The 27,510-nt window shown below is 43.3% G+C and overlaps 2 protein-coding genes across 2 annotated transcripts in view; both read right to left on the bottom strand.

Moving 5' to 3' along the window:
- The window catches only part of MYO1E (myosin IE), a 118,173-nt gene extending 103,028 nt beyond the window's left edge, over positions 1-15,145 (bottom strand). Inside the window, exon 1 of the mRNA XM_067471288.1 lies at positions 15,031-15,145. Coding sequence (XP_067327389.1) covers positions 15,031-15,033 — 3 coding nt within the window. The 5' untranslated portion in view covers positions 15,034-15,145. The remainder of the gene's footprint in view (positions 1-15,030) is intronic.
- A 6,683-nt stretch (positions 15,146-21,828) lies between these two features.
- MAN2C1 (mannosidase alpha class 2C member 1) overlaps positions 21,829-27,510 on the bottom strand; it is a 43,505-nt gene continuing 37,823 nt past the window's right edge. The window contains exon 11 of the mRNA XM_067471465.1: positions 21,829-27,304. Within this exon, the coding sequence (XP_067327566.1) occupies positions 26,801-27,304 (504 nt within the window). The 3' untranslated portion in view covers positions 21,829-26,800. The remainder of the gene's footprint in view (positions 27,305-27,510) is intronic.

The following is a 27,510-nucleotide window of genomic DNA, read 5'->3' as shown; positions in this document are numbered from 1 at the left end:
ATTACTTCCTTGGATCTAGACACTATGCTCCTATTGATGCAGGCCAAAATCCCATTGGCTTTTTTTGCCACCACATCATATTGTTGGCTCATGTTTAACTTGTTGTCCACGAGGACTCCAAGATCTTTTTCACACGTACTGCTCTCGAGCCAGGCATTGTCCCCCATTCTGTATCTTTGCATTTCGTTTTTCCTGCCAAAGTGGAGTATCTTGCATTTGTCCCCGTTGAACTTCATTTTGTTAGTTTTGGCCATTCATCTCTCTAATCTGTCAAGATCGTTTTGAATCCTGCTCCTGTCTTCTGGAGTATTGGCTATCCCTCCCAATTCGGTGTCGTCTGCAAACTTGATGATCCTGCCTTCTAACCCTTCATCTAAGTCATTAATAAAGATGTTGAACAGGACCGGGCCCAGAACGGAACCCTGTAGCACTCCGCTTCTTTGTCCACATCCCAGTGTTTCTCCTCAACGTCCTCTTCTCCAAAATGTCATCCTCCTTCGACCTCTTCTTCCTCACCATGAGCTTCCGGCAAGGCATCAATTTTGGTGTTCTCAATGTGATGCTCCCACATGGCTTTGTGTGCAGTGTTGCCTGGAGGCCGCATGCAGGCACAGAGGGGACCATCTACCCATTGCTTGGTGGAGAGAGCTTTGGTGGCCACCTCATTGCTCAGTCCAGGCTTTGCAAACATCCCAGGCACACCACAGAGGCTCAGGTTTGCCATGCTTGGTGTCCGCACACCGCAGTTTGAGCAAGGCCTGGATTGGAATCTGGCTAGCCAAGTAACCCACAGATATGTAGATAGATACTAGACCGGATCTGCTGCTTCCTATCAACCAGGGAAGGAAATATGAGCCCAGGGCAGTCACACAGTTAGGCAGCGCATTAGATTCACGTTGTACGGTGATAATCTTAGTGTTGAGCCCCAGCCAAAAGGGAAGCTGCTTCAGGAGTTCCTCCTTGAGAACACCGGGATTGTGGCGCAGCTGGCTGAGTGTCAGCTGCATTAAGATCACTCTGACCAAAAAGTCATGAGTTCGAAGCCAGCCCGGGTTGGAGTGGGTTTCCAACCAATTGTGTAGCCTGTTGTCGACCTTTGCAACCCGAAAGACAGTTGCATCTGTCAAGTAGGAAAATTAGGTACCACCTTAAAGTGTGTGGAGGCTAAATTAACTAATTTATGAGGCCATAAAAAGACTCCAGCAAAGCACTCCAGCAAAAAAGCATGCGGGGAATGCGGAAGTGCTTCATCAGTGTCGCAGATGGACGATGAAAGCGACAGCTCCCTTGGCGACCAGAAAAAGTTAAATAGCCCCTGTGTATGTCTGCATATGTTGTATTACTACACAATATCCCAGAGTACTTGTAAGATATCAGCACAAACAAAAAACAATCTATGTGTAATGTCAAAGTGTATTATCAAAAAAACATATAATATTCTATTTACCAAAATCCCCAGCACATAGCTCAATTCAGTGGTACACAGAAATCAAAAGGAGCAACCGCTCTCAAACGTAACAGTTCTGGGTCTGGATAGGGATTCCACTGTATATAGGCTTCAGGGATACATTCAATTATCTCAAAATAAGTCTTCAAAGGAAAGTCCCAATGGCATTCAACAGGGGTGCCCGGGTATTTTTGTACCCTGTTTCGGGGAAAGCAATCCCCTTCCTCAGGAGTTGATAAATTCAGCAACTCTAGACTCTTATATCATGCCAGGTAGCTTATACAAAAAGTGACTCTGCTTGAAGTAAATTCACACTGCGAGGGTACACGGTGGTGTACCTGTGTGGTACACGCTCTGGTCACATCCCGCCTTGACTACTGCAACGCTCTCTACGTGGGGCTGCCCTTGAAGACGGCCCGGAAGCTTCAGCTGGTTCAGCGTGCGGCAGCCATGTTACTAACTGGAGCGGGATGCAGGGAGCACACAACGCCCTTGTTGTCCCAGCTCCACTGGCTGCCGATCTGCTACCGGGCCCAATTTAAGGTGCTGGTTTTGGCCTACAAAGCCCTAAACGGCTCCGGCCCAAAATACCTTTCGAACCGCATCTTGGCCTATGAGCCCACGAGGACCTTGAGATCGTCTGGGGAGGCCCTTCTCTCGATCCCGCCTGCCTCACAGGCACGCCTGGCGGGGACGAGAGAGAGGGCCTTCTCGGTGGTGGGCCCCCGGCTGTGGAACACTCTCCCTGCAGACATCAGACAGGCGCCCTCCCTCATGTCCTTCCGAAAAAGCCTTAAGACATGGCTGTTCGAGAAGGCATTCAATTAAGTGCTATAATAATGTGGTAAAGATGACTGGAATGGAACAAGGAATATGAGATTGGTTATGATTCCACTATGAGACGAAGCGGATTATTTAGTGTAACTTTATAATTGTGGTATTGTTAATATGTTGTTCTGTAATTGCCTTTTGTAAACTGCTTTTTTATGTATGTTGTACACCGCCATGAGTCGCCCTAAAGGGCTGAGAATGGCGGTTAACAAATGCACCAAATAAATAAATAAATAAAAATAAAAATACCCGGGCACCCCTGTTGAATGCCATTGGGACTTTCCTTTGAAGACTTATTTTGAGAAGCAGTGCTCCATTTTTCACTGGACTTGAGTTGGATCTTTTCCATGAAGATTGTTTTGAGAGTGGCGCTTCATCCTCATTATTGTCTTCATTTTACATATAGCCTCATGACTCAATGCTTACTTTGTTTATATGACTTTTCTCCTTGAATGTATCCCTGAAGCCTATATACAGTGGAATCCCTATCCAGACCCAGAACTGTTACGTTTGAGAGCGGTTGCTCCTTTTGATTTCTGTGTACCACTGAATTGAGCTATGTGCTGGGGATTTTGGTAAATAGAATATTATATTTTTTTTCTGTTCTACCATCTCAAAGCTCCCTGCTTGAGCAGTAATGGCACGATCGTCAGCATAGAAGGGACAGAGAGTTTCATCTATGCTGACGATCGTGCCATTACTGCTCAAGCAGGGAGCTTTGAGATGGTAGAACAGAAGCTCTCCGAAGCTCTAGGTGCTCTCACTGCCTATTACAGGGAAAACCATCTGATCCCTAATCCATCTAAAACACAGACATGCGCCTTTCACCTTAAGAACAGACAAGCATCCCGAGCTCTGAGGATTACCTGGGAAGGAATCCCACTGGAGCATTGCAGCGCACCCAAATACCTGGGAGTCACTTTGGACCGTGCTCTGACCTACAAGAAGCACTGCCTGAACATCAAGCAAAAAGTGGGCGCTAGAAACAACATCATACGAAAGCTGACTGGCACAACCTGGGGATCACAACCAGACACAGTGAAGGCATCTGCCCTTGCGCTATGCTACTCTGCTGCTGAGTATGCATGCCCAGTGTGGAACACATCTCATCACACTAAAACAGTGGATGTGGCTCTTAATGAGACATGCCGCATTATCACGGGGTGTCTGCGACCCACACCACTGGAGAAATTACACTGCTTAGCTGGTATTGCACCACCTGACATCCGCCGGGAAGTAGCAGCCAATAGTGAAAGGACCAAGGCAGAGATATCTCCAGCTCATCCCCTGTTTGGGTATCAGCCAGCACGTCAACGACTTAAATCAAGACATAGTTTTCTTAGAACTACAGAGACACTCGCTGGAACACCCCAGCAAGCGAGAGTCCAAAAGTGGCAGGCCCAAACCCAGCACCTCAATTCATGGGTGATACCAGATGAGAGACTCCCCCCTGGGCACTCAGAAGACTGGGCGACTTGGAAGGCGCTGAACAGATTGCGCTCTGGCACCACGAGATGCAGAGCCAATCTTAAGAAATGGGGCTACAGGGTGGAATCCTCGGCATGCGAGTGCGGAGAAGAACAAACCACTGACCACCTGCTGCAATGCACCCTGAGCCCTGCCACATGCACGATGGAGGACCTTCTTGCGGCAACCCCAGAGGCACTCCAAGTGGCCAGATACTGGTCAAAGGACATTTAACCAAATACCAAATTTACAAAATCTGTGGTTTTTTTTTCTTTTTCTTTTTAATCTCTGTGTTTGTTTTGCTCTGTTAGAATTGTAAAACAATGGTTGCTGATGACACGATAAATAAATAAATACGTTTTTTTGATAATACACTTTGACATTATGCATAGATTGTTTTGTGTTTGTGCTGCATATGTTGTATGTCAAAATTTGCATTGACTGTTTGCCATATATGTGTACACTGTTATCCGCCCTGAGTCTCCTGCGGGGTGAGAAGGGCGGAATATAAAAGCTGAAATAAATACATAAATAAACATCATCTCTCATTTAATGGATTAATGCTATGCAATGCTGCGATTTGTAGTTGGGGGAGGCATCCGCACTCTTTGGCACAGAGGCGCAAGGCTTTGTCGAATGACAACCCCCAGGATTGCATAGCATTGCACATTGAAGAAGGAAACAGAAGGCCTGATTCCTGCAGCCCAGGAGCAAGCCATCAGAACAAATGCCATTAAGGCCAGGATTGCAAAATCAGCTCTTTTTTTGTCATGAGAAACTGCAAGTCGCTTCTGGTGTGAGAGAATTGGCCGTCTGCAAGGACGTTGCCCAGGAGACGCCCGGATGATTTGATGTTTTTATCATCCTTGTGGGAGGCGTCTTTCATGTCCCCGCATGAGGAGCTGGAGCTGATAGAGGGAGCTCATCCGCCTCTCCCCATTCGCGATGGTTGTTCCGACGGGTGGTGACCGATTGAAATTTGAACCTGTGGCAGGATTTTTCTCAGCAAAAAGAGCTCAGAGGGCCTCTCCCTGAAGCTGAGAGAGTGTGACTCGCCTAGAGGCTTCCCATTCGCTGAGCAGGGTTTCCAACCCTCACATTGGGGAGCCTGTTTCCTCAAATTTTCACCCTCCGAAGGAACTTTTCTCTCTCTTTCTCCAGGAAGATGCTGCAGAAAGGTCGCAGCTGTCGGCAAAAAGCAATAAGGCTGAAGCAGCAGGAGCAAGACTTGCAAAGGTAAAGCCCACCAGAGAAGCGTGATGAAGGATGTGAAGATGAAGCTGGGAACGCCATGCTCCTGGGGAATTATTGCCTGTCTTCCCAAAAAGGGTGCTGTATTGAAGAAGGAAAAGCATGCAAGCCAGATGTGTGTGGGGTGTGTGTGTGTGTGTATTATTAGTATTATTATTCTGCAGCAGCAGCAGATCTAACGGTGACAGGGATTGCAAACAGAGCTGCGCCAGCAGATTGAGGATGCAAGGGAAGCAAAACCACTCTGAGTCACCAGTTGAAAGGCATTCCAGTGCAGCAGCAGCAGCCACCGAGGGGGCGTTTGCACTGGGAAAGGATGTCGTTTCCCCCGCTTGGACTGCTATAGCTCCATGCCATGGAATCATGGGATTTGTAGTTTGGTAGATTCACCTCAAGATCAAGCAAAAAGTGGGCGCTGGAAACAATATCATACGAAAGCTGACTGGCACAACCTGGGGATCACAACCAGACACAGTGAAGACATCTGCCCTTGTGCTTTGCTTCTGAGTATGCATGCCCAGTGTGGAACACATCTCACCACGCTAAAACAGTAGATGTGGCACTTAATGAGACATGCTGCATTATCACAGGGTGTCTGCACCCTACACCACTGGGGAAATTATACTGTTTAGCCGGTATTGCACCACCTGACATCCGCCGGGAAGTAGCAGCCAATAGTGAAAGGACCAAGGCAGAGACATCTCCAGCTCATCCCTTGTTTGGGTATCAGCCAGCACGCCAATGACTTAAATCGAGGAATAGTTTTCTAAGATCTACAGAGACACTCGCTGGAACACCTCAGCAAGCGAGAGTCCAAAAGTGGCAGGCTCAAACCCAGAACCTCAAGCCATGGATGATACCAAATGAGACACTCCCCCCTGGGCACTCAGAAGACTGGGCGACTTAGAAGGCGCTGAACAGACTGCGCTCTGGCACCACGAGATGCAGAGCCAACCTTCAGAAATGGGGCCACAAAGTGGAATCCACGACATGCGAGTGTGGAGAAGAGCAAACCACTGACCACCTGCTGCAATGCAACCTGAGCCCTGCCACATGCACAACAGAGGACCTCCTTGCGGCAACACCAGAAGCACTCCAAGTGGCCAGATACTGGTCAAAGGACATTTAATCAACTACCAAGCTTGCAAACTTTGTGTTTTGTATGTTTGTGTGTTTAAAAAAATGCAATACAACTGTTTGGTTTGCTCCTGACACAATAAATAAAATATAAATAACCCCAAGATGATGTTGGTGGTGATGATATTGATGCTAATACTGATGATAAGAGCATTTGATCCCAATGGCATGAATGCACCTTGGAGTGCTTTGACCCCACTTGAACTGCCATGGCTCCATGCTGTGAAATTACAGGACTTGTAGTTTGGTAGATGCACCCCAAGACAGTCAAAGATGATAGAATCATAGAATCAAAGAGTTGGAAGAGACCTCATGGGCCATCCAGTCCAACCCCCTGCCAAGAAGCAGGAATATTGCATTCAAATCACCCCTGACAGATGGCCATCCAGCCTCTGTTTAAAAGCTTCCAAAGAAGGAGCCTCCACCACACTCCGGGGCAGAGAGTTCCACTGCTGAACGGCTCTCACAGTCAGGAAGTTCTTCCTCGTGTTCAGATGGAATCTCCTCTCTTGTAGTTTGAAGCCATTGTTCCGCGTCCTAGTCTCCAAGGAAGCAGAAAACAAGCTTGCTCCCTCCTTCCTGTGGCTTCTCTCAGCCTTCTCTTCTTCAGGCTAAACATGCCCAGCTCCTTAAGCCGCTCCTCATAGGGCTTGTTCTCCAGACCTTTAGATCATTTTAGATGATGATTATGATAACATTCAACATTGTAGAATGGATGCTGTTTGACCCCACTTGGATTGCCATAGCTCTATGCCATAAAACTATGGAATTTCTAGTTTGGTCAAAGCACCCCAAGGTTATGATGAGAAGTTTGAGAACATTTGATCATGTGGAAGGAATGCAACCAGCTGAGCAATGCAACCTGCTGAAGGAATGCAGTCCACTTGGACTGCGGTGGGGGGGGGGGGGGGGACTGCGGTGGCCCCATGTCTCGGAATTACAGGATTTGTAGTTTAGAAGATGCACCCTGAGATGCTGGTGATAAGAATGTTTGATAATGTGGAAGGAATGCTGCCTGGCTCGCTGCTACAGAATCGTAGGAGGTTTGACGAGGTCTCAAAGCCAAAAAGAGCAAACTACAACTCCCTGGATGCCACTGCATTGAGCCATGTAAATAAAGTGCTCCCAGGCACGTTCAGGGAGGCCGAGGCTGGCTTCTTTTCTTCTTCTTCTTCCTCCGAAAGAAAGAAAGAAGGATGCGGAGAGCGAGGCAAAGAGCAGCGTCGCTTTGTTCTTTCCTCTTGGCCCCGTTTTGGCTCAGCTGGTTGCCAACACCCAGCGTCAAGGGAGGCCTTTATTGTTGCCCAGAGAGCAGTCAAGGCAAGGCCTGTGTCACCTGCGATGCCACTGGGAGGCACCTGGCCAGGTAACCTTTAGAGGCACCAACACAGAGATACTTGTACTCGCCCCATGACTTTTGCTTTCAGGTGTAAACAAAGCACTCTCCAGGTGAGCGAACCAGAGCAAACTGGATCGGCTTCGGGAAGGATCAAAATAACCCCGCCTGGTTGCCTTACCCACTTACTGGCCCAGGTCCTCGAGTTACAAACACCCCACTTACAAACGGGGCTGAGACAACAGGAAGTGAGAGGAATGTCACATTATATATACCATATATACCCAGAGGCAGCCCTAGGTAATTTTCAAAGGTAAGCAAACAGTATTTTGGCGCCCCCCCCACCTCCAACCAATCATTGATATATATTTTCTGTTCGTCGTGGGAGTTCTGTGTCCCATATTTGGTTCAATTCCATCATTGGTGGAGTTCAGAATGCTCTTTGATTGTAGGTGAACTATACATCCCAGTAACTACACGTGCCGCACTTGCTCCCTTGCTCCCTTGCCTGGCCCGCTTTGGGTCCGGAGGGGTGCCTGAAGACCCCGACGTGTGCACCAAAAGTCACCTCTTCTCCTGACTTTCTCCTCAGCCATTGGGACCAAGAGAGAGAGAGAGAGAGAGGTGGAGATGCCCACCTTTCCTGAAGGTAGGCGCAAAAACAAAGGAGGGAGCGGAGGTGGGAGATACTTCCAGCCGGAGGGGTTCTCTCTCCCTCTCTCTCTTGGTCCCAATGGCTGAAGAGAAAGTCAGGAGAAGAGGCGAGTTTTGGTGCACATGCTGGGGTCTTCAGACATGCCTCCGTACCCGAAGCAGGCCAGACACTGTAGCTCCGCCGCTTGGCCCACCCGCAGATTTGGGAGAGAGGAGGCGGGTGGAGCGCCGGGGGATCGGGAAAGGAAGCCGATCATGGGGAAGGGATCGAACGCAGAGAACGATTGAGCACCGGCTCTGCTCGCTTACCCGGTGGCCAGGTGGAGCAGGAACGAGAGGGCTAGGCGAGGCTCAAGGGCCCGACCCCTTTGGGAAGAGGATCGCCCGGCAGTGAGGCAAGAAAGCCGAGGCTCCCCCCCCCCCCGGACTGCTAGGGCTGTTGGGAGCTGAGGGGGTGCTCCTCAAGTGGCGGTCGAGGGGCATTTACAGAGGCACCTCTGCACCCCTGGCAAAAAAAAGTGTTCTGCGACCGCTTACTTCGCGTAATGGATGAGCCGCCCCTGTATAATATACCTGAGTATAAGCCGACCTGAATATAAGCCGAGCCACCTAATTTTACCACAAAAAACTGGGAAAATGTATTGACTCAAATATAAGCCAAGGGTGGAAAAAGCAGCAGCTACTGATCAATTTCGAAATAAAAATAGATACCAATAAAATAACATTAATTGAGGCAGAAGGTTCAATGTTTTTGAATATTTACATAAAACTGTAACTTAAAACTGAGCCTGTCCAACTGTGATTAAGCCATTATTTTAACCTCCTTCAATGTCAAAGCGCTTACATACATATCCTTCCAATAATAAATATACTAAATAATATACTAAATAATATTAATAATTATATTATTAATAATATACTAAATATAAAAATATACTAAATATAATAATTATATATTAATAATATACTAAATAATAAATGTAGTATAAATAATAATAATAGAGTAAAATAATGGAAATGTAATAATAACAGTTATAATAGAGTAAAATAACAAATGTAATGATAAAAATAGAGTAAAATAGTAAATGTAATAATAACAATACATGGAGTAAAATAATAAACGTAATAACAATAATTCATGGAGTGAAATAATAAATGTAATAACAACAATAATAGAGTAAAATAATGTAAATGTAACAATAAGAGTAAAATAATAAATGTAATAGCAATAATAATAGAGTAATATAATAGATGTAATAAAAACATGACTAGAGAAAAATAACAAATGAAAAAGTAACAATAAATAAGAGTAAAATAAAAATGTAAACAAAATAATAAGAGTAAAATAATGTAAATGTAATAATAATATTAAATAGAGAAAATAATAAATGTAATAGAAATCATGATAAAATAATAAATAACCTTGACTCGAGTACAAGCCGAGGGGAGCTTTTTCACCCTAAAAAAGAAGCTGAAAAACTAGGCTTATACTCGAGTATATATAGTATATGATTTGTATTATTCTTGTAAGATCATATTATTATTATTATTATTATTATTATATTACTATTTTGTATATATAAAGGCCAATCCTGAGTTACAAACACCCAACTTGCAAATGACTCCTAGTTAAGAACAACAGGGCTGAGACAACAGGAAGTGAGAGGAATGTCATATATTATTAGCATCATTATTATATTATCTATATAAATAAAAATGTAATGTTCGTTTGTGGGATTAACATAACTCAAAAACCACTGGACAAATTGACACTAAATTTAGACACAAGACACCTAACACCCCAATGTATGTCCTTCACTCAAAAAAATTGATTTTGTCACTTGGGAGTTGTAGTTGCTGGGATTTATAGTTCACCTACAATCAAAGAGAATCCTGAACTCCACCAATTATGGCATTGAACCAAACATGGCACACAGGACTCCCATGACCAACAGAAAACACTAGAAGGGTTTGGTGGGCATTGACCTTGAGTTTAGGAGTTGTAGTTCACCTACATCCAGAGAGCACTGTGGACTCAAACAATGATGGATCTGGACCAAACTTGGCACAAATATTCCATATGCCCAAATATGAACACAGATGGAGTTTGGGGGAAATAGACCTTGACATTTGGGATTTGTAGTTGCTAGGATTTATAGTTCACCTACAATCAAAGAGCATTCTGAACTCCACCAACGATGGAATTGAACCAAACTTAGCACACAGGACTCCCATGACCAACAGAAAACACGAGAAGGGTTTGGTGGGCTTTGACCTTGAGTTTGGGAGTTGTAGTTCACCTACATCCAGAGAGCACTGTGGACTCAAACAATGATGGAGCTGGACCAAACTTGGCACAAATATTCCAAATGGCCAAATATGAACACAGATGGAGTTTGGGGGAAATAGACCTTGACATTTGGGATTTGTAGTTACTGGGATTTATAGTTCACCTACAATTCTGAATAACACAAACGACAGAATTGGGGCAAATTTTCCACACAGAACCCCCATGACCAACAGTCCAACTCTTCACCAGGGAAAGAAAATGTAATCAGAGCTCTCCTGACAAAGAGCCATCCAGCCATAGATATAGATATAGATAGATAGATATGATTCACACACACACACAGATATAGCATCATAGATTTGAAAGGGACTCCTAGAGAAGGACAATGATATGTTGCATGTTCCAGAGTAGGCAAACTAGACACTCTCCACATCAACACTGACAAAGAAACAACAATAAATACTGTTTACCCACAAGCACAAAGAAATTACTTATATTAGAAACCAACACTTTCTCATTACTTTATTTTCCAGATCACCAGACTGGGCCACAGCAACGCCTGGCAGGGGACAGCTAGTATGATATAATTATATAGTATTTATTATATATAAATATAGGCCTTCCCAAGTTACAAACATCTGACTTACAAACAACTCACTGTGAAGAAGAATCGGAAGTGATAGGAACCTCACTTCCACTGGAGCTTCACCCCCAATCTGTGTGCACAACAAGCCAAAATGTTCAAAAACCCATTCTTGCAGGGACAGAAAGTGAGGTGGAATCCTTCCTCCAAACAGGAGCACTGGCAGCAAAGGAAACCCCACCGGGGCGGTCACTCCTAGGAGATCCAAAGCTTAAAGATAGATAGATAGATAGGTAGATAACAAATTTGTGAACATCCTGCGGCTCCTCCATGATGACATGATGGCATCAGTCTGGGACAGCAATGGCTCCCAAAGGGACCCATTTAAGGTGGAATCAGGTGTCAAACAGGGATGTGTTATTGCCCCAACCTTATTTTCCATCTTCATCACTATGATACTTCATCTTGTTGATGAGAAGCTTCCCACCAGAGTGGAAATCATCTATCGGACAGAAGCTATTTAACCTCAGCAGACTGAAAGCCAAAACCAAGGTTACAACAACATCTATTATAGAACTCCAGTATGCTGATGACAATGTCATCTGTGCGCATTCAGAAGAAGACCTACAAATCACTCTAAATACCTTTGCAGAAGCATACGAGAAGCTTGGCCTGTCATTGAACATCAAGAAAACCAAATTGCTCTTCCAGCAGTCACCGGCCAATCCCTCTCCAATGCCAGAGATATAGCTTAATGGTGTAACATTAGAAAATGTTGACCATTTCCGCTACCTGGGCAGCCACCTCTCCACCAAAGTCAACATCGACACCGAAATACAACACCGCCTGAGCTCTGTGAATGCAGCATTTTTCCGAATGAAGCAGGGAGTGTTTGAGGACCGGGACATCTGTAGGGATACCAAGGTGCTTGTTTATAAAGTTATTGTCCTCCCAACCCTGCTATACGCCTACGAGACATGGACTGTCTACAGACGTCACATGCAACTCCTGGAACGATTCCATCAGCGCTGCCTCCGGAAAATCCTGCAAATCTCTTGGGAAGACAAGCGGACAAATGTCAGCGTGCTGGAAGAAGCGAAGACCACCAGCACTGAAGTGATGGTCCTCCGCCATCAACTCCGCTGGACTGGCCATGTTGTCCGAATGCCCAACCACCGTCTCCCAAAGCAGTTGCTGTACTCCAAACTCAAGAACGGAAAACGGAATGTTGGTGGGCAGGAAAAGAGACTGAAAGATGGGCTCAAAGCCAACCTTAAAACCTTCAGCATAGACACTGAGACCTGGGAAGCCCTGGCCCTTGAGCACTCCAGCTGGAGGTCAGCTGTGACCAGCAGTGCTGCAGAATTTGAAGAGACACGAATGGAGTGCGAAAGAGAAAAACGTGCCAAGAGGAAGGCACGTCAAGCCAACCCCGACCGGGACCGCCTTCCACCTGGAAACCGATGCCCTCACTGAGGGAGAAGATGCAGATCAAGAATAGGGCTCCACGGTCACCTACGGATCCACCCTGGAGGATTATTCTACTTAGACAAGTAAGTAAGTAAGTAAGTGGGGTTACACTGATAACATGTCCATGTTCTGACTTACATAAGTGCAAACCGAGTGAGCCTCTCATGTTGGCAACTTGGGGTCAGCCTGGCCATCTTTTCAGAGGGATGCTCCATCCACCCCTGGGGGGTCCCCAGCCTGAAAAGGTGCTGAAATCATAGCCTTCCAATGTTTCAGGATTGTTTGACATGTATCGCAAGACTTGTCTGCCATAAAGTAGAGAAAAAAGACTGGAAGCACAATATGGAAACCTGGGAGGAGGAGGGTGCGCCAACCTGTGCCATTTGGGTGCAAAGAGGAGCCCGAAAGCGGGCCAAGTGGGACATTTGAGGGCAAGCCCCCTCTTGTTGCTCCATTCCTTGGGCCCAAATTAGCGACGCCATTATTACGTTTACTAGCCGTCCCCTGCCACACGTTGCTGTGGCTCAGTCTGTGTATATACGTTTTGTGTGTGTATTTGTATATATGTGTGATTTCTGTATATATGTGGTTTTGCATATGCGTTGTAATGCATTTTTGTTTGTTTTGGCTTTCTAAGTCTCTTCTGCTGTGTTTTTCAGTGTTTTTATGAGTGATGGTCACTCATTCGTCCAATTGGTGTCTTGTGTCCAAACTTGGTGTCAATTCGTCCAGTGGTTTTTGAGTTGTGTTAATCCCACAAATGAACATTACATTTTTATTTATATAGACTAGCCGTGCCCTGCCACACGTTGCTGTGGCCCAGCCTGGTGATCTGGAAAATAAAGTAATGAGAAAGTGTTGGCTTCTAATATATATAATTTCCTTATGCTTGTGGGTAAACAGTATTTCTTGTTGTTTGTTTGTCAGTGTTGATGTGGAGATGGTCTGGTTTGCGTACTCTGGAACATGCAACATATCATTGTCCTTCTTTAGGGGTCCCTTTCAAATCTATATCTCTCTGTGTGTGAATCATATCTATCTATCTATATCTATGGCTGGATGGCTCTTTGTCAGGAGGGCTTTGATTACATTTTCTTTCCCTGGTGAAGGGAATTGGACTGGATGGCCTTAAACATTTTCTGTTGGTCATGGGGGATTCTGTGTGGGAAGTTTGCCCGAATTCTGTTGTTCGTGGGGTTCAGAATGCTCTTTGATTGTAGGTGAACTGCGAATCCCAGTAACTACAAATGGTCTATTTCCCCCCAAACTCCATCTGTGTTCATATTTGGGCATACGTAATATTCGTGCCAAGTTTGGTCCAGATCCATCGTTGTTTGAGTCCATGGTTGTCTCTGGATGTAGGTGAACTACAACTCCCAAACTCAAGGTCAATGCTTGCCAAACCCTTCTAGTGTTTCTGTTGGTCATGGGAGTCCTGTGTGCCCCGATTGGTCACGGGGGATTCTGTGTGGGAATTTTGCCCCGATTCTGTCATTCGTGGGGTTCAGAATGCTCTTTGATTGTAGGTAAACTGCGAATCCCAGTAACTACAAATGGCAAGGTCTATTTCCCCCCAAACTCCATCTGTGTTCATATTTGGGCATATGGAATATTCGTGCCAAGTTTGGTCCAGATCCATCGTTGTTTGAGTCCATGGTAGTCTTTGGATATAGGTGAACTACAACTCCCAAACCCAAGGTCAATGCCCACCAAACCCTTCTAGTGTTTCTGTTGGTCATGGGAGTCCTGTATGCCCCGGTTGGGGTTCAGAATGCTGTTTGTTTATAGGTGAACTACAAATCCCAGCAACTACAACTCCCAAATGTCAAGATTCTATTTTCCCCAAACTCCACCAGTGTTCCCATTTGGGCATATTGAGTATTCGTGTAGAGTTTGATCCAATTCCATCATTGTTTGAGTCCACAGTGCTCTGTGGATGTAGGTGAACTACAACTCCAAAACCAAAGGACACTGCCCACCAAACCCTTCCAGTTTTTTCTATTGGTCGTGGGAGTTCTGTATGCCATGTTTGGTTCAATTCCATCATTGGTGGAGTTCAGAATGCTCTTTGATTGTAGGTGAACTATACATCCCAGCAACTACAACTCCCAAATGACAAAATCAATTCTTTTTGAGTGGAGGACATACATTGGGGTGTTAGGTGTCTTGTGTCCAAATTTGGGAGCAATTCATCCAGTGGTTTTTGAGTTGTGTTAATCCCACAAACCAACATTACACATTTTTGTGTATATAGATATGATGTTCCTGATCCTGTCAGGTTTAGTAGGCCTTGTGGTTTGAGCTCAGTTTGAACTGGATCCTAGGAGATGGGTGAGAGTATGGTAGCTGGGTCGGGAAGCGCCGAGCGTTACGCACATTCCGCAACGGCGGTTGTGAATAAGGGAAGGGGAGAGCGGCAGGCCTGCCGCTCTCCCCTTCCCTTATTCACAACCGCCGTTGCGGAATGTGCGTAACGCTCGGAGCTTCCCGACCCAGCTACCATACTCTCACCCGTCCTCCCTTCCTTCCCGCTTCCCTACTCCAGCGTAGGCCTCAACACTCACCATGGCTGGATGGACGGAAGGATGGATGGCGATCTTTCCCTCTCTCTCTCTCTCCCGCCGCCCCTCCGGCTCCCTCTGAGGCAAAGAGCGAGAGGAGGAGGAGGAGGATGAAAAGGGGGCGTGGCCAAGTGGGCGGGGATAGGGAGTGGCCACGCCCCCTCGGCGCAGCATAGGCGAGACTGGGTTGCCCGGCAGCGGCCCCTGGTGGCCACGGACCGCCATCGCAGCGCCCTGACACCCCGTGCTTTAGAATCTATTAGATAGATAGATAGATAGATAGATAGATAGATAGATAGATAGATAGATAGATAGATAGATAGATAGATAGATAGATAGATAGATAGATAGATAGATAGATAGATAGATAGATAGATAGATAGGTAGGTAGGTAGGTAGGTAGGTAGGTAGGTAGGTAGGTAGGTAGGTAGGTAGATAGATAGATAGATAGATGCTCTGTGCATAATGAGTGCCTTAAAAACAAAAGAACCAATGAACGAAATCACACCAAATTTGGCAACAAAATGTCTCACAACACAAGGAGTGACCATCACTCAAAAAATTATGATTTTGTCCTCTGGGAGTTGTAGTTGCTGGGATTTATAGTTCACCTACAATCACAGAGTATTCTGAACTCCACCAATGATGGAATTGAGCCAAACTTGGCACGCAGAACTCCCACGACCAACAGAAAATACTGGAAGGGTTTGGTGGGCATTGACCTTGAGTTTGGGAGTTGTAGTTCACCTACATCCAGAGAGCATTGTGGACTCAAACAATGACGGACCTGGACCAAACTCTACATGAATACTCAATATGCCCAAATGTGAACACTGGAAAATAGAATCTCGACATTTGGGATTTGCAGTTGCTGGGATTTATAGTTCACTTACAATCACAGAGTATTCTGAACTCCACCAATGATGGAATTGAACCAAACTTGGCACACAGGACTCCCATGACCAACAGAAACACTAGAAGGGTTTGGTGGGCATTGACCTTGAGTTTGGGAGTTGTAGTTCACCTACATCCAGAGAGCACTGTGGACTCAAACAATGATGGACCTGGACCAAACTCTACATGAATACTCAATATGCCCAAATGTGAACACTGGAAAATAGAATCTCGACATTTGGGATTTGCAGTTGCTGGGATTTATAGTTCACTTACAATCACAGAGCATTCTGAACTCCACCAATGATGGAATTGAACCAAACTTGGCACACAGAACTCCCATGACCAACAGAAAATACTGGAAGGGTTTGGTGGGCATTGACCTTGAGTTTGGGAGTTGTAGTTCACCTACATCCAGAGAGCGCTGTGGACTCAAACAATCATAGAATCATAGAATCAAAGAGTTGGAAGAGACCTCATGGGCCATCCAGTCCAACCCCCTGCCAAGAAGCAGGAATATTGCATTCAAATCATCCCTGACAAATGGCCATCCAGCCTCTGTTTAAAAGCTTCCAAAGAAGGAGCCTCCACCACACTCTGGGGCAGAGAGTTCCACTGCTGAACGGCTCTCACAGTCAGGAAGTTCTTCCTCATGTTCAGATGGAATCTCCTCTCTTGTAGTTTGAAGCCATTGTTCCGCGTCCTAGTATTCTGAACTTCACCAAGGATGGAATTGAACCAAACTTGGCACACAGAACTCCCATGACCAACAGAAAATACTGGAAGGGTTTGGTGGGCATTGACCTTGAGTTTGGGAGTTGTAGTTCACCTACATCCAGAGAGCACTGTGGACTCAAACAATCATAGAATCATAGACTCAAAGAGTTGGAAGAGACCTCATGGGCCATCCAGTCCAACCCCATTCTGCCAAGAAGCAGGAATATTGCATTCAAATCACCCCTGACAGATGGCCATCCAGCCTCTGCTTAAAAGCTTCCAAAGAAGGAGCCTCCGCCACACTCCGGGGCAGAGAGTTCCACTGCTGAACGGCTCTCACAGTCAGGAAGTTCTTCCTCATGTTCAGATGGAATCTCCTCTCTTGTAGTTTGAAGCCATTGTTCCGCGTCCTAGTATTCTGAACTTCACCAAGGATGGAATTGAACCAAACTTGGCACACAGAACTCCCATGACCAACAGAAAATACTGGAAGGGTTTGGTGGGCATTGACCTTGAGTTTGGGAGTTGTAGTTCACCTACATCCAGAGAGAACTGTGGACTCAAACAATGATGGATCTGGACCAAAACTGGCACAAATATTCCATATGCCCAAATATGAACACAGATGGAGTTTGGGGAAAATAGACCTTGACATTTGGGATTTGTAGTAACTGGGATTTATAGTTCACCTACAATTCTGAGTCTCACCAACGATAGAATTGGAGCAAATTTCCCACACAGAACCCCCATGACCAACAGTCCAACTCTCTTCACCAGGGAAAGAAAATGTAATCAGAGCCCTCCTGACAAAGAGCCATCCAGCCATAGATAGACACACAGGACTCCCATGACCAACAGAAACACTAGAAGGGTTTGGTGGGCATTGACCTTGAGTTTGGGAGTTATAGTTCACCTACATCCAGAGAGCACTGTGGACTCAAACAATGATGGACCTGGACCAAACTCTACATGAATACTCAATATGCCCAAATGTGAACACTGGAAAATAGAATCTCGACATTTGGGATTTGCAGTTGCTGGGATTTATAGTTCACCTAGAACCACAGAGCATTCTGAACCCCACCAACGATAGAATTGTGCCAAACCTCCCACACAGAACCCCCGTGACCACCAGAGTGGGCCACAGCAACGCGTGGCAGGGAACGGCTAGTGTGTGTGTGTATATATAAATATAAATATAAATAAATAAATCAATAAATGTAATGTTTGTTTGTGGGATTAACATAACTCAAAAACCACTGGATGAATTGACACCAAATTTGGACACAATACACCTATCAGGCCAATGAGTGTCCATCACCCCTAAAAACACACAAAATACCCAGCAGAACGGACTTTAAACCCCCCAAAATAAACTACATATACATATACACATACACTCATATTCATATACATATGCACACATACATACGTACAGACAGACATACACACACATATATATACACCAGCATACACAAATATACACATACATATACACACATACACATATAGACATACATACACACATATATATACACAATCACACACATATACTCAATATACATATACACATATAAACACAAAAATACACGAATATATACACACGTATACACACATATGCACACACACACATATACACCTATCTATCTATCTATCTATCTATCTATCTATCTATGCAAACACACATATATACACTCATACACAAATATATACACACACATAAACACACATATATATATACACACACAAAACATATACACAGACTGGACCACAGCAATGCGTGGCAGGGGACAGCTAGTGTGTGTGTGTGTGTGTGTATATAATTTTAGGACACACACAAACACAACCGTTACAATTCCCACCACCACAACAACAAGGATTACTTTTTTTCACATATAGACATACATACACACATATATATACACAATCACACACATATACTCAATATACATATACACATATAAACACAAAAATACACGAATATATACACACGTATACACACATATGCACACACACACATATACACCCATCTATCTATCTATCTATCTATCTATCTATCTATCTATGCAAACACACATATATACACTCATACACAAATATATACACACACATAAACACATATATATATATACACATGAGGTCACGAAGAGTCGGAGACGACTGAACGAATGAACAACAACAATATATACACACACACAAAACATATACACAGACTGGACCACAGCAATGCGTAGCAGGGGACAGCTAGTGTGTGTGTGTGTGTGTGTGTGTGTATGGGCGGGGATGTGTGAATTCACAGGCTACCACTCGGGAAACTATGTTTACAGGTAAGCAACCTCTCTCTCTCTCTCTCTCTCTATATATATAATTAATTAATTAATTTTAGGACACACACAAACACAACCGTTACAATTCCCACCACCACCACCCCAAGGATTATTTTCTTTCACATATTAATCCCTTTGGAGACAATTCTTCTGGATTTACATACTGTATAACATTTGTCTTCTATTTCTTATGCCCTGATCTCTAGACTTATTCATATTATAATTCTTGACCTGCTTCCATCTCTCTTCAGCTTCTTGCATTCTATTTTCATTACATTCTGAATCATTTAATTTTACATCCATGATTTTAAATTCCATTGGAAATAATGTATTTATTTACTGTCCACTTGGATTTGTCTTTCCATCCCAGCAGCACCATTGTTGACAGCCTCTCGTTATGTGTGTGTCCCGACTCAGACATCAAACGTTAGTGTTTGCACGTTTCGGTTTTAGAAGAGACCTTGGAGGTCATCCAGTCCAACCCCCATCTGCCATGCAGGGAAAGCACAATCAAAGCACCCCCAACAGAGGGCCATTCCATCTTCTACCACACTCCAGGGAGCTTCTACCACACTCCAAGGCAGAAAGTTCCTCTGTTGAACAGTGAGGAAGTTCTTCCTAGTGTTCAGGTGGAATCTCCTTTCTGGTAATTTGAACCCATTGTTCCATGGAGTCCTAGTCTCTCTCTCTCTTTTTTTTCAAATATATTTATTGCAATTTTCATATATATACAAACAATTGAGATATTGGGGTGGGGGGGGGGAAGTTCAGAGGTAGAAAGAAGAAGGGAAGAAGGGGAGAGGGGGGAGGGGAAGGGGAAGGGTGTGAGGCCGTGTAGGTAGGATAAAAAAAGAATAAGAAGAGAGGGAAAAGGATATATGAGTGTAGTAAAAGTGACAGTTAAAAGAAAAGATTCAAGATGTTTCGTTCTTCAATCCGCTTGACTTCCAGGATTCTTCTTCAGGGAGGTCTTTTCCTTTTCTTTCCTTTCCTCTTCCTTCATCTTTCTATTTCTCCGCCTCTTTGGTCGACTAATATATGGTTTCTGTCCTTCTCCTTGTCCGTCCTTTTCTTTTCATTTTTTCCCCCTTCCTTTTCTTCATTTTCTCTCTGTCTGGCTTCTGTATATTTATAGTGTACTAGCTGTGCCCTGCCACGCGTTGCTGTGGCCTATAGTAAAACTTATCAAAGTTGAGGTAGATATCTGGACTATTATGAAAGAGAGGTCCCTACCTATTCCTTCCCCCTTTTCCTCCCCCTTTCTCTCCTTTCTTCCTTCTCTGCCTCTTTCCTTCTTTCACTCCTTGGTTTCATCCTTCTCTCTTTCCTTCATTCCCTCCCCCTTTCTTCCTTTGCCTTTCTTCCCTCCCTGCTTCCTTCTTTCACTTTTTATTTCCTTTTATTTCACCACCATCATAACAATAACAATAATGCAATGCATTGCCTCTGGGACCTGACACCTCTCCCATTCCCCCTAAAAGGGTCTCATAGGAACAATAGCATAATAATAATAATAATAGAAATAACAACCTTTACCCGCCACGTGTTGCTGTGGCCAATCTTCCCTCTTTCTCTCCTTCTTTCCCTCCTTCCTTCCTTCCTTCCTTCCTTCCTTCCTTCCTTCCTTCCTTCCTTCCCATCTTTCCTTCTCCTCTTCTTTCTCTATCTCTTTCCTTCCTTCCCCCTTTTTCGTTCTCTTCTGCTGTCTCTCTTTTCTTTCCTTCCATCTTTCCTTTTCTTTCCTTTTCTTCTTCCTCTAACTTTCCTTCCTTCCCCCTTTTTCTTTACCTCCCTTTCTCTTTCTTCCTTCTTTCCTTCCTTCCTGTCTTTCCTAGATTTTGACAGGGCGGGGCGGGGTTTGGAGGTGGCGTGAAGTAAAAGAAGGTAAGATTGGGGCAGGGGAGTGATGGAGCGTGGGGTTGCGTGTGTGTGTGCGGCAGCGAGGGGAGTCATGGAGCGTGGGGTTGCGTGTGTGTGTGCGGCGGCGGGCGGAGTGGGGTTGCGTGTGTGTGCGGCGGTGGGGGGAGTGATGGAGCGTGGGGTTGCGTGTGTGTGTGTGGCGGCGGGGGGAGTGGGGTTGCGTGTGTGTGTGCGGCGGCGGGGGAGTGATGGAGCGTGGGGTTGCGTGTGTGTGTGCGGCAGGGGGTGTGTGTGTGTGTGGGATGCGGCGCGGCGGGGCTTGGAGCGGGCATGGTTTCCGCAGAGGGAACGTTGGCCGGAAGGCCATGTGCGCGCGCCAGGGAACTTGCGGCTGGGCGCCAATGCGCATGCTCAGTTGTTTTGCCGTTTTGTAAGTGTGTTGTTGTGTTGTTTTTCATTTTGAGTAGATATGTTTGTACCTTGTGGGTTGTGTTATGGGCACGGGGATTTTAGTTAAGTTTTGTTGGGGGATTTTTGAGTTTTGTTGTTTTGCCGTTTTGTGAGTGTGTTGTTGTGTTGTTTTTCATTTTGAGTAGATATGTTTGTACCTTGTGGGTTGTGTTATGGGCATGGGAATTTTGGTTAAGTTTCGTTGGGGGGTTTTTGAGTTTTGTTTCCTCGTTGGATGCCCCTAACAAATTTATATATATAGATTCATAGTTTTAGTTATGTAAATTTAAATATTCTTTAAATTTTGTCCAATCTGTTTCAGTTTCCATTATTCCTTTGCTTCTTTGCATAATGAAACTCAGTCTGTCCATATTTCTGACTTCTATCATTTTTCTTCTCCAGTCCTCTAAGCTAGGAATTTCTTTTTTTCTCCATAGTTTAGCAAAGCACATCCTAGCTGCTGTTGTTGCTAGAAATAGTAATTTCTTCTTATCTTTGTCCATCTTTAAGTTTGTTGTGATGCCTAATAGAAATATTTCCGCTTTTAGGGGGATTTTAATTTTCAATAGTTTTTGCAGTATTTTTTGAATTTCCAACCAATATCCTCTCGTTCTCTTACATTGCCACCACATGTGGTACATCGTTCCTTCTACTGTTTCACATTTCCAACAATTTGAATTTGCTTTTTTGTAGTATTTATTTATTTTGGCAGGTGTCATATACCATCTGAAGTTTAAACCAGTTTTCTCTCATATCATATGCCTTTAAGTATTTTAGTTTTTTCTTCCAAATCATCTCCCATTCCTCTATTCCAATTGTTCTTCCTATATTTCTCGCCCATTTCACCATGCAGTCCTTAACTTCTTCTTCTTCGGTGCTCCACTGGAGTAGTTCTTTATATATTTTGGCTACTTTTTTCTTATCTGATTCCCAAATTCTATCCCATTTGTTCCCTTTTTTTTCAAATCCTATTTTCTTATCCTTTCCAAAAAATTCTTGTATTTGTCTATATTGGAGCCAAGTCGTGTTAGGATAGGCTATTTTTATTTCTGATAAAGGTTTTTAAACTATTTCCTTTTTTCTTCTTCTCTTATTAGTTCTTTATAACAGGGCCATTTAATCCAACCTAATTCTTTTCTCTGGCATGATTCTAGCGGGGAAAGCCAGGTCGGTGTTTTACTATACATCCGGTTTTTGTATTTATTCCAGGTTCTCATGATTGCTGCTCTTATAAAATGATTTCCGAATTTTTTTTCTATTTTTACTTTCTCATATCCCAAGTAGGCATGCCACCCCCTGCGGAGATCAAAACTTTCCAGATTTAAGATTTTTTCTTTCTTTAATCTTATCCAATCTGCTGCCCAGGCTAATGCGCAAGCATCTGTGTATAACCCCAGGTCGGGTAATGCCAATCCTCCCCGCTCTCTATCATCCGTTAGATTCTTATAATTTATCCTAGGTTTTTTATCCAGCCAGATAAATTTTCTGATGTCCTTGTTCCATTCTTTTATGTTTCTTTGATTCCTGATAATAGGCAAATTTTGGAAAAGGAATAACATCCTTGGGAGGACATTCATCTTTATGCAGGAAATTCTCCCCAGTAGTGAAATTTTCAAATACCTCCATTTTTCCAAATCTTTTTTTTATCTCCTTCCAAATTCTTATGTAATTATTTTGTAAAAGTTGTGAGTTTTTAGCCGTTATTATAATTCCTAAATATTTAAGTTTTTGAACAATGTTTATCTTGTTGTGTTCCTTCAGTGGTTCTAATTTGCTCTTCGGGATATTCTTTATTATTGCTTCTGTTTTTTCTAAATTTAATTTAAACCCTGCTACTTTTCCGAATTCTTCAATTGTTTCCAGCCATTTGTTTAAGGTTTTATTTGGTTCTTCGATAATGCAAGTTAGGTCATCAGCGAATGCCCTGCATTTGTATGAGTATCCGTTTAGCTCTGTATTTTCTCTTATACTATTTAGGAGTACTTCTAGGGTCATTATAAATAACAAGGGCGAAAGTGGGCAGCCCTGTCTCGTTCCTTTTCTTATTTCAATTTCTTTACTTCCTTGACCATTTACTATTATTTTTACAAATTGTGTTTTGTAGATTCCTTCAATTGAATTCGTGACATAAAATCCCAAGTCCATTTCCCTAAAAAGTAATTTGAAAAAATTCCAGTTTATTTTATCGAACGCCTTTTCTGCGTCGATTGCAAGGAACATCACCTCCTTTTGTATGTTTTTCTCATAATATTCGATAAGATCTAATATAGTTCTCACATTTTCGTTTTGATTTCTGCCTGGTAAAAAACCTGTTTGTTCCTCCTTAATCCAATTTACCAAAAATTTTTTGAATCTGTCTGCTAGTATGTAACTGAACAATTTATAATCTAAATTTAATAGTGAGATTGGCCTATAGTTTTCTATTTTCTCGGGGTCTTTATTTTCCTTCGGTATCACGCAGATATTGGCTTGTTTCCAGGTGGGTGGTATTTCTTTGGTTTCTCTAATTTCGTTCATTACTTTTTTTAAGTATGGTGTTATTTCTTTTTGCATTTTCTTATAGTATATTGCTGTATACCCATCTGGTCCTGGTGCCTTATTTGTTCTTAAATTCCTTATAGCTGTTTGTATTTCCATCTCTGATATCTCTCTATTTAATGCCTCTCTTTCTTTTTCTGAAATCTTTTGAATTTTTCTCTTGGCTAGATAATTCATGATTTTTTCATTTTTTATTTGCTCATCTTGGTATAACGTCTTATAATAGTTTTCAAAGTGTCTTCTTATTACCTCTTCTTCAGTTATTATCTTTTCTTTTGTTCTTATTCTTGTTATAATTCTTGATTCTCTCTTCTTTCTTAGTCTTCTTGCAAGCCAGATCCCTGGCTTGTTGGCATTTTGGAAATAGTCAGCCTTTATATATCTCAAATCTTTTGCTTTCTCCTCTAGCTCTAAATATTCTTTCTCTTTCTTCAATTTTATGATATTTTCTAATGTTTTCTTGTTTTTTGGATTCTTTTTCAGCTTCTTTTCTTCTGTTTTTGTAGTTTTTCCCTCTTTTTTCTTGCTTTCTGTTGTATAAAAAATCCGCGCATGACAGCTTTACTTGCTTCCCATAAAGTAAATATTCTTGTGTCTTCTGTATCATTTTTTTCAAAATATTCCTTCAGTTTTTCTTTGCATTTCTCAATATCTTCTTCCTTTAATAATAAATTATCTTCTAATTTCCATCTCCAATCCTTTCTTCCTTCTCCAATTTTCATCTCCAATGGGCAATGATCTGAGTCTGTCCTAGCTAGGATTTTTATACTTTTTACCTTGGGTAGAAGAGAAGCCGAGGCCCATATCACATCTATTCTCGACCATGACTTATGTCTGGCCGAGAAATACGTATAGTCCCTTCCCTCCTCATTGTTGTGTCTCCAGACGTCTTTCATATTCATGTCTTGTAGTAAATTTAGTAAAGTTTTTGGGATGTTTCCTACTGTTTTCTTCTCTTTTTCAGTTTTTTTTTGTATTCTGTGCTCTAGTTGTTTTGTCTTTTTCCCCATCCGATACACAATTGAAATCTCCTAGGATTATTATTTTATCAAATTCTTGTTTTATTATATTTGCTTCTAAAACTTTAAGAAATTTTGATTTTGCCTCGTTGGGCATATACACGTTACAGACCAGTATTTTAGAATTTTGCCAATTAATAAGGACCCCCAGCATTCTTCCCTCTAAATCCTTAAAGGCTAGTTCTGAGTTTATTTCCTCTTTTATGTATTTTGCTACCCCCCGCTTTTTTTCTGATGCCGAAGCGTAATATACTTTGCCTAATTTTTTATTTTCCAAATATGCTACATGTTTATGGGAGATGTGTGTTTCCTGTAAGGCAATTATCTGGCACTTTCTTTTTCTTAAAGTGTTAAAAACTTTATTTCTTTTATTTCCCGAATTCAAGCCGTTAATATTATTACAGTAAATTTTTAAAATAGGGTTCATGTTCAACAGTTACTTTCTTGTTGTTCTTCTGTCTCTCTTTCTTCTTCCTGTTGTTGTCTCGTTTCTTCTTCTCTCTCTTCTTCTCCTTTTTCTGTGTTTCCCTGGTCCTCTTCTATCATTGGTTCCTGTTCCTGTTCTTGAACTGTTTCTGTTATCCTTCTCAGGTTTAATCTATAATTTTTTGGGTCAAGTTCTTCCTTTTGTGGTGATGTCGTGCGTTGCCTCTTTGTCTGTTTTCCTTCTTGTTGTCTTTCTTCTGGTCCATTCTCTCTCTCTTTCTGCTAAGATCTCTGTTACCTTTTCTCTTATATCCTCTTCTTTTTCTTCTCTTATGCTCCTTAGTCTCAGCTGGTACTCTGTCTTCTTCCTCTCTAGAGCCTCTTGTCTCGACGCCAATTTCTGGTTCATCAATTCCAATGTCTTTACTTTATGCTGTGTTATATTCTGTTTTTCTTCTTTTTCCTTGTTCTTTATTTGCAAAATCTTTATTTCTTCTTTCATTGAGTCCACATCTCTCTTCATCGTTCCCAGTTCTTCTTTGATTTCTCTCTTCAGTTCTGCCATTTGTTCTTGGGCTACTTTTTGATAGGCGTCTTGTTTTTCATTCATCTCAGTTAGTTCTTTTCCAATCGCTTTTATTTCCTTCGGGAGTTCCTTTAATCTTAGATCTTCTCCAAATGAGAGTCTTCTTCCTAAATTAGGTATGTTGGAGATGTTACTCATGCTTACTGTGGAGCTTGTAGTCTCTTTGAGTTCTTTGGGTTCTTTGACATCTTTTTCCTTGTCTTTGTTTGTTTCTTTGCCTTCCTTCATTTCTTTCCCCGTCTTTAATGCCTGAGGTGTTCCTTCTTTTCCGTTTTTAATCTTCGTAACCGTTGTTGCCATTTGAGTATGTATTTCTTTCTTCCTCTCCACTTCTCCTTTCTTCTCTTATTCCTTGCCCTCTCCCTCTGTCAATCCTTTTTTCCTTCTGTCCGTCACTCTGTCAGTCCTCTTTCTCTTTCTCGCTGCTTCTCACTGCTTTGGGCCTCCGCTCCGTTCTTCGTTTCCTGTGTCCTGCTTCTTTACTTATCCTTTCTGGCCGCGTCTCTACAGTACCCTTCCGGTTCCTTTATGGTTTTCTTCAGTCCACGTGCGTGTTAACTTATTTATCTTCCCCTCTTCCACTTCCTGTCTTTTGCTTCCTGCTTCCTGTTGTGTCTTCTCGTTTCTTCTCCCTTCGTCTCGCGCACGTTTCTTCTTCTCGCGATCTTTTCTCCTTCCAGCGCAAGATCGCGCGATCGCGCTTCCTTCTCGCGCGGTCTCCTTCTCCTTCTCTCGTCTCTCAGCTCTCGCCTTTCAACTCTCGCGGAGGTTCCTTCAGCTTCCCTCTTATCTCGCCATCAGCTCCGCAGACACAACAAAAGTCCCTTCAAGGTCAGCCGCTTTGGCGTTGAGCATTTAATTTATTTAATTATTTAAATCCTTTCACTATATTTTCCCTTCTTTCTTCAACGCAAACTATGTACTCTTTTAATAAATTTCCTTGCTCTCGGCCGTATTTACTCTTCTCTTTGATCTTTCTCCCTCTTAATTCTCTTTTCTCTCCCTCTTTCTCCAAGTTGGAGAGTTTCCAAGGGAGGTCTTTCTTTTGTCCGTCCTTTCTCCTTTTCCTTTCTTTGTTTGTCGTATTCCTTCTGTCTTTTCTTCCTTCCTTTTACCTTATGGAAGGGTTCCCCACCTCCCTCTCCGAATCCTTGTGGTTCCGTACTCACTTTTTCGATTCCACTCTTGCTTCTTTTCACTAAAATACACGTGGTAGAGGATGAATCGGGCTCGGTGCCCTCTCGCCCAGCCTCGACCCACCGTACCTCGGGTGCCTTGCCGGGTCTTTTTGATGGTCCCCTCTTGAGGAAGGGAACCCCTTTAGACCGTCGGCGGCCTCCCCGGTTCCGCTGTTCCCCCCGTATCGAGTACCGGAAGGAACTCTTCCTCGAGAGGGCAAGGCTGCCCAGAACCTCCACGTCATGGAGCAGGCGCTCACACTCCCGGTTCCCCTTCTTGATCTGAATTTTTTTAAAAAATAAGCAAAGTGGACAAGTTATTACCAAAAATTAGAAAGTCAGGCATCGACAATAATAAGATAAACAACCTTTACAAGGAACGTCACTCTGACCACACAACTCCGGATGATCTCCCTCAGCGGCTTCATGTAAATGTTAAACAAATTGGAACTCTACCCTCAACGTCTCTACCCTCCACCCCCCTATCT

This window comes from Anolis sagrei, chromosome 9 (genome assembly GCF_037176765.1).
Source record: "Anolis sagrei isolate rAnoSag1 chromosome 9, rAnoSag1.mat, whole genome shotgun sequence".
In the NCBI taxonomy this organism is placed as follows: Eukaryota; Metazoa; Chordata; class Lepidosauria; order Squamata; family Dactyloidae; genus Anolis; species Anolis sagrei.
The sequence above is the reverse complement of the archived record's forward strand: the minus strand, read 5'-3'. Positions and strand labels throughout refer to the sequence as shown.